Source organism: Danio rerio, chromosome 5, assembly GCF_049306965.1.
Source record: "Danio rerio strain Tuebingen ecotype United States chromosome 5, GRCz12tu, whole genome shotgun sequence".
NCBI lineage: Eukaryota > Metazoa > Chordata > Actinopteri > Cypriniformes > Danionidae > Danio > Danio rerio.
This window is the reverse complement of record NC_133180.1, coordinates 70,245,001-70,253,111: the sequence shown is the minus strand read 5'-3', so window position 1 is coordinate 70,253,111 and position 8,111 is coordinate 70,245,001. Positions and strand designations below refer to the sequence as shown.

The following is an 8,111-nucleotide window of genomic DNA, read 5'->3' as shown; positions in this document are numbered from 1 at the left end:
GATGTCCCTGAGGAGAACAGACTGCAGTCTGAGCTGGTGGGGAGAGACTCCACACTGCCTACTAGAGGACAGACATGGACGTTGCAGCAATCGAAAAACTTAAATGACCTCTCAATGTGCTCAGACTTTAAGTCGCAGTTACACTGTGTTCTCAGTACGGTACGTCCAACTGTTCTCCTGATAAATGGTCGTTTAAGAAGGCTGCTCAGAAAACTGTTGTACATGTAACAGCACAGTATTGTGGTGCATTATAAAACATCAATGCTTTAAAGCAGTTCACTCAAAAATAAATAATATTTACTCACCCTTTACTTGTTCCAAATGAGTTTCTTTCTTTTGTTGAACACAGATGATGATATTTCGAAGAAACGTAACCATTGATCCTTTTGTTTTTCCTTATATGGAAGTCAACTGTTGCAGGTTTTCAGCTTGAGAGTGAGGAAATTAGTATTTTCAGTTGAACTAACCCTTTAATAGACACTCTTATGAAATAAAAAAAAATTATAATCATACATTTTTATTTGAAAGACAACTTACAGCGTTCTTTATACAAAATGCAACGGCTCCTCTGTTAGGACAAACTACATATATACAGAACAACTGCCCCCAAAAATAGTCTTTACATAAAAATATCATTCTTAAAGCACTGGAAATAATAATATTAATAATAATAATAATGAACAAGCAACGTAATTTACAGCCGTTCATTTGGAGCAGCTTAAAAGGCCACCATTATGTGCATCTACCATCACAACACATAAGCCATATTTTATTAGGGAATATTTATCCTCCACAACAATGCTCCATTAAATAGTGAAATATCACAAGGTGAACACGTTACTTCAAATCAGTCCACAAAGCAAACTTTGTTTAATAATGGCATTTTAAAACAGTTCACAATGTCAACAGGCTTGTAAACTTTGAATTAAAAACCGCAGTAGTGATATACATTGAACACTGAACAGCCTGTAATCAGGAAATCCTCGGAGTACATTAAATGAATCGCTGCCTATAAGGTTCAACATAGATGGTGTGTGTTTGGAGATTTATATTAAAACGCATTGATCATTACAATCACTTGTACAAAAAAATAAACTGAAAATATTGTGATCAATATAGTTTAGCACCAAATTTGACACATAATTTGATGACTTTTGAAATGCATTAATGTAGTTATCATAAATCCCCTGGTGAGGAAATTTACAATAAGATTTTTAAATCAACTCTAGGAATAATGTCACTTATAAGTAGGGACAGACAGAATCTGTGGATGTTTTTTGCCATTTCTGCAGAGAATTTTGATAAAAATCTGCGGAATTATTTTGGGAGTATCATAACTAAAATCTAAATATTTTAAATAAAAAATAATATCTTTTTAACTTTTATTTAATGTTTAAAATGCAAATCCAATTAAATTCATTTTATTTGGTAAACAAAGCAAGTCTCTCATATATCTACTGAAAGACAGAAAAAATTACTGTACAAACTGCATTGTACATAAATCAGATGAACATTTTCATATTAGTCAATAATATTACTGTAATTATTTAAAAACTGAGTAAATCAAGATTCACACACATATTTACTCAAGTAGATAAACAGAATTAACGATGGCCTAAAAATCTGCAGAAATATGCGGAAAATCTGCAGAAATCTGACCGTGCAGATTCCGTGTGGGCCTACTTATGAGGTCAATAAGATAGAAGATCACCTGAAAATTCTGTTTTACTGGATATATTCGGTATGGCTTTAAATAAAATGTTACTATGTGTTTCTTTTAATAGTCTAATAACATTTCTTCTCAATTTCAAACAGAGATTCTGCCATTTAAAGAATATTTTTTTGTTATTGAAAATCATGGTCATTCCAGCAAATATTGCTTTATTTATTTATTTATTTATTTATTTTACTTGTACTGTGTTCTCTAAAAATGAATATAAACATGTCTCAAGGCTGTTTTTTGTGAGTAATCAACCAAAAGGCAAAAGGCCGATTTATACTTCTGCATCAAGTGATCGCCATGACCCTACATCGTAAGCCTTGCGCGTAGCCGTGCATTTGTACTTCTGCATGCTGATAGGTTACGTTCCTCTGTGTTGAGTTACTTCGAGGGTGTTTTGTTTTTTCTGAATGCTACCTCAATATACAAGTAGTTAAAGCTCGCTCATTCGGAGACTGGAACCTGCTAACTTTAATCAAAAGGTAAACATAAAACAACTAAAGCTCCTTCACAGGATTCAGCAGTTAAACACTCGCTCCATCGGGCTCACAGCTCTCAGCACCACCCATGCTCATCACTGCTACCAAGCCAACCAATCACAGAGTTTTCGCTACCATACGCGATGCAGAAGTATAAATCGGCGTTTAGCCTTTTGGTCGATTACTCAAAAAGGTAATGATTGGCACTCATCAAGTAATTGCTTCGTACCGTTTTTACTTTTCCTTCTTACATTCTTCGAGTGATTTAAAGACAAACGTTTCGGCACTATGCCTTCCTCAGTGTGTGATTACTCACAAAAATCCTCTAAATGTCAGAGGAGGGGGACTCCAGTCACATGACTTAACTCAAGTCAGACTGAAGTTGCAAAATTTAGGACTTGAGACTTGCTTGGCAAATATCCAAAAAGACTCGACTTGCTTGGATTTGACTGTCATGGCTTGAGACTTGACTTGGACTTGAGTTGAATGACTCGAAATAACTTGTTTTAGTTAAATACAAACTGTTTGTTTTAAAAAAAGTCTGAAAGTTCTAACAAACGCAAGCGCAGTCTTATTAGCTTATCGGTTCTCAGATTGCTCTGAAAGATAGGTTCTCTGTACTTTTCTGAATAAAGCACTGCAACCAATTCCTGACTCGCGTTGATGATTTTTTAAATAAGTGGATAACTATACATATTGTTTTTTGTCCATGTCAAAGGGTGCCAGGTAAGTTAAAAGGTAAGTAACTTTAAGTATTTTGTGGATTAGTATTTACTGGAAACACAAAGTTGAATTTGCTGAACTAAACCAATCAGGTCATGAAGAGTATACAGTAACGAGAAATGGAAGGCGCTCCTCCAAAGATGAAATTCGGGTTTAAAGATTACAAGCAAGACGACGCCAAAAAGAAAAGCAACATGCAAAGCATGCAACTCAAAAGTGAGTGACTCAATTACCACAACTTTTAAGTTCATTTGACAATTTAAATCACACCAAAGATAGTAAGTTATGAAGTTAGTTCAGTTGTTTTCAGCTTACATCTTGGCTAATCAAAGTTTATACTATTTGTATATACAAAATAGCAAAAGTTCGAAAATCTACAAAAATTTGATTGACTTGAAAGTGACTTGCTAGACCAAGCTACGACTTCACTTGACCTGAAATAAGCGGTGACTTTACTTGAGTCTGACAAAAATTGACTTGACTTGCTTGAGGCTTAAAGGTTGACTCGAGACTTGCTTGTGACTTACCCCCACCTCTGCTAAATGTCAACATTTCTGTTTTAAATTCAGAAGAAGTGTCATTAGTAGTTTCCATAACTGTACTCATGTAAATCCAGAGTAAATCAGAATTTTAATGAAGTCTATAAATATGTGGCTCTTTTTTTTTTGAAAAAGCAGCCTTTAAATTCACAAAACACAGGGTTTTTGCTTCCACCTCTGGTCATTGACAGGCAGTGTGTTTCGTGTCACTGGCTTCTCAGCGAGCGACCTTGAGCGACAAAGTAAATCAAATTCCCAAGTGTTTTCTTGGACCATCAAACAGAAATATGGGGACAGAGTGACTTTCATAATATACCCTGTGAGAAACTTAGGATATATTATTTCAATAAAAATCTCTATAAATAATGTAGCGTATTCCATAAAAAATAGACTTTGACCCAAGTTGTTCATTTCACCGTAATAAAATAGTTTCTCCTGTTAAATCATCCCCTCATTTGGTTTAGAGCAGAGCAATACTCGCAAAAAGGTGCTCGTTCACCAACTAAACCAAACTTTCATCAGTCAAGTTCTTCATTACAAAATACTTCACAACATCAACAACGGAACGAATAAAAAGTAAATCAAATAAATTAAAAGTCTCCTTTAACACTTGGCAGGGATTTTCATATTACATTCACCTTTTTTTTTCTCCTCACAGCGCCCCATCTCCGCTATACATACGGCCGGTAGTTTTTGAATTTCCATCTCTTTGAGCGAAAGCGAAAGAAGAAGAACATGAACATGAGGAAAACGCAGGACAGAGCGTAAAGCAGCACGCAGAGGCTCATGTCCACGCTGGAGAATCCCAAACCTAAGAACGTCATCCCTGGCCTGGCCTCGATCTGGACGCCGCTGTGCTTCTCTACCTCACCACCACTGTCAGTCCTTTTCTGATGCTTGGGAAGGATCTCGGGAGACTTGAGGTTCTGGTTGATGTGGATTTTGCTGTTGGGTTTGGTTATGGCTTTGGGTTTGTCGGGCGCCGGTGGGCCTGGTTCTGATTGGCTGCTGGAGTATTTCGGAGAGATGTTTGAAGCACTGTAGTGTTGCTTGAGGAAAGCGAGCACCATCTGTTCGTTCCAGACATGAAGGCCTTCCTGCTCCTCGTGGCATGTGGGACAGAGGTCAGGGGTGGGCCACTGAGTTTTAGGAAACATCGGGTCCTCGCTCATCGAACCTGCAAGACAAGTCAATCAGCCATGAGCGTGATGCAGACTATAACTTAACACGTGCAAGTTTGATAATGAGGGCTGTGTCTGAAATCGTATACTTCCCTATTATATAGTACAATATAGTTAAAAACCGTAAGTGAGCCAAGAAGTGTGTCCGAATTCATAGTATTCGAAAAACGGTATGTGAGAATTACCTGGCCGAAGTACAACTTCAAGCGAAATTTTGAAATGCGCATCCAGTGGACATTACACTATCTCACAATGCCTCGGGAGTAAAAAGAAGACATTTTGCAGCCTTAAAACATCTATAATAATCGTAAAAAATAAAGCGTATTACTTCACGGATTTCGCCTATTGCGAGTAGTTTTTAGAACATAACTCCCACGATAAATGAGAACCACTGTATAGTATATTCAGTACTAAATAGTTAAAAACAGTTAGCGAGCCATGAAGTTAATTAAGGAGTAACGCCCCATTCACACGAGGAGTCAGCTTCAACGCTTTCCATTCAATTTGAATGGGTAATGTCAGGCGTTGCCGAACTCTATTGTGGATGGTCGGTGCCGCTTCAGAGGCGTTGCTCGTTGTTGAGACTAGCTCAACTTTTCAAGCGCCGACGGAAGCGTCAGCCAATCAGAACGCTGTATGCAAATACACCAGCTTAGACAGTGGCCTATTGCTGACTAATTTAATTGCCCCAGAGGCATTTCAAAAATGGCCGGCGAGTTGAATGACTTGCCTTAAAGGGACTTTGGTACGTCCCAATTCCATTTATACTACTCACATTCACACTATATATAACGTACTTTTCTAATGGTCGTGTAGTAAATTTCAATGTAGTACCTACTCGAGTAGTAGGCAATTTCGGACACAGCCAGTATCCATTCAGAATCAGATTTTGTCTTTGCTCATCAGTCTTCATCTTCCATTTTTCTTGTTATATTTTCCTACCTTCTTACCACTTAAGTATTTTTTCCTGTCTTTGATTTTCCCTTAATTCTGGTACTTGGGTTCGTTCTGCATTTTTATTTTCCTTCCTTTCAGTCCAACCTCCTGTCATTCTTTCTTTCACTCTTTCCTTTTCACCTTTTATCCCTGTTTTCCTCTTCATGTCTTTTATTTTTCTTCCACTACTTTTATTTATTCATTTTGTCTGTTTAGCTTTTTCTGTCCATGTTTCATTCTTGTCAATTTCCTTCCTTTCTGTCCTACTTTCATTCTGTCTGCCTTTCTTAAACCACTGCTTTCAATTTCTTTCAATACTTTATTCTTTTACGTCTTTTGTCCATTTCCCTTTATTTTAAGTCTTTTATTTATGTTCTACTTCCCATCAGTTTCTTTTCCTTTTCTCCTTCCTTCCTGTCAGTTTTCCTTCTTTTGTGTTGTACTTCTTATCTTTAAATCTTGAATCACCTTCATGTCTTTTTTCATTTTTCTTTCAATGTTTTTATTTTTTTTTTTTGTTTCACCTTTGCTGCCCATATTTCCTTCTTGGACATATTCCTTCCTTTTTGTTCTACTTTCATTCTGTCTGCCTTCCTAGCATAATTCTTCAATTTCTTTTGTCCGTCTTTTTTACCCTTTCTTTTTCAGCGTTTTCCACTTCCTTGCTGTCCTACAGTCTTCTCGTCTTTGCTTTCTTGAATCACTCATTCATTTTCCTTTAAATACTCTATTCTTTCTAAATGTCTTAGCCGTTTGATTTCTCCTACAGATTTTCCTTATAGCATCAATCTTTTCCTTTCCTATACTTTTTTCATTCATGTTCTTCACATTCTTTCTTGAATCACTATTTTCCTATTTCTTTCTAATACTTTGTTCTTCTTTCACATTTTTTCTCCATTTGCTTTTCCATTGCTTCCCATCTTCATACTTCCTTGATGCACTTTTTCCTAGTTTTTTCTTACCGTCATATTTTTCCTGTTCCTTCTCCTAATTTAATTCTTTTTGCCTTTTATTTCTGTCATTTCATGGTGCTTCTTGTTTCATTTCCCTACCTTCTTTCTTTCACTTTTCTTTTTGGTTGTGTCTCTGTTCTTACCTCCCTTTTCCTTCCATTACTTCCTTCCTGCACTTTCATCCTTCATATCTATCTTTCTTTTTTTTCTTTCAAGTTTTCTTTCTTTTCCAATCATATTTTTCAGTGGTTTCCTTTATTTTGCTGTACTTAATTTTATTTCTATCTTTTTTTCTCTTTCTGTCTTTCTTTCTTTCTTTCTTTCTTTCGAGCATTTTTCATATTTATGCAGTCATATTTCATATTATTTTGTTTTGTTGTACTTCATTTTCTTTATCTAACCCCTTTTCCTTCCTTTCTTTCTCTTTCTTTTTTTCTTTCTTTCTGGTTATTTTCTTCCGAGCAGTTTTCATATTTATGCTGTCATATTTCATATTATTTCTTTTTTATTGTACTTAATTTTCTCGATTTAAAACTTTTTCCTTTCTTTCGTTCTTTCGTTATTTCTTTCTTTCTTTCCTTCCTTCCTTCCTTTTCTTCCAAACATTTATTTTATTTATGCTGTCATATTTCATATTATTTTCTTTATTTGGTTGTACTTTTATACATTTTCTCCATTTAACCCTTTTTTCCTTTCTTTCTTGTCTATTATTTTCTTCCCACACTTTTTAGAGCATTTTTCATATTTATGACATCATTCATTCATTCATTTTTCTTCGGCTTAGTCCCTCATTTATCAGGGATTTTCACAGTGGAATGAACCGCCAACTATTCCATATGTTTTACACAGCAGATGCCCCTCCAGCTACAACCCAGTACTTGGAAGCATTCATACACTCCCACATTCACACACACACACTCATACACTACGGCCAATTTAGTTTATTCTATTCACCTGTACCACATTTCACAGTCTTTGGACTGTGGGGGAAACCGAAGCACCCAGAGAGAACACATGTCGACATGGGGAGAACATGCAAACTCCACACAGAAATACCAACTGACCTTGCAGGGACTCGAACCAGCGACCTTCTTGCTGTGAGGCGACAGTGCTAACTACTGAGCCACCATGCCATCCTTTATGTCCTTCATTTCTTACTTTACTATTTTTTACTTAAATTTTTCCTTTTTATTTTAAAATCTCAAATCTCTCACCTGACAGTCTTGCGTTAACCTGGTTGTGTTTCCTCCAGAGCCACAACACCGCCTCATCAACAGTCTTGACCTGGTTCAGAGACTCCTGTGCCATCTCCTCAAAATGCTTCCCACACTCCTGGCATCCAAAGAAGGTCCCAATGTAGCGACGCATGGTCTGAAGCACTGCCAAGGGATCGTCCTCAAAACCTGAATAAAAGAGGGAGGGGAAGGGGGTTACATTATTGCCCTGATGGAGAAACATATATTCATAAAAAATGTTTATTAATAGAAACCTCTGCTTGCTACTGTTACATATAGGGCTGACCAATATATCATTTGAGCATGGATATCGCAATATGTGTAACTGCAATAGTCACATCCCAG

At 36.5% G+C, this 8,111-nt stretch overlaps 1 protein-coding gene across 2 annotated transcripts in view; it reads right to left on the bottom strand.

Annotated features, from left to right (window-relative positions):
- Positions 1-2,454: 2,454 nt before the first annotated feature.
- Positions 2,455-8,111, bottom strand: part of qsox2 (quiescin Q6 sulfhydryl oxidase 2) — a 36,638-nt gene continuing 30,981 nt past the window's right edge. Inside the window, exons 11-12 of one of the 2 annotated variants that reach the window (XM_009301964.5) lie at positions 7,746-7,934; positions 2,455-4,638 (exon numbers count right to left, since the gene is read on the bottom strand). In XM_009301964.5, the coding sequence (XP_009300239.1) occupies positions 4,133-4,638; positions 7,746-7,934 (695 nt within the window). In that variant the 3' untranslated portion in view covers positions 2,455-4,132. Of the gene's footprint in view, positions 4,639-6,953; positions 7,110-7,745; positions 7,935-8,111 lie in introns of those variants that run through there. The other variant, XR_012406477.1, reaches the window with a different exon arrangement.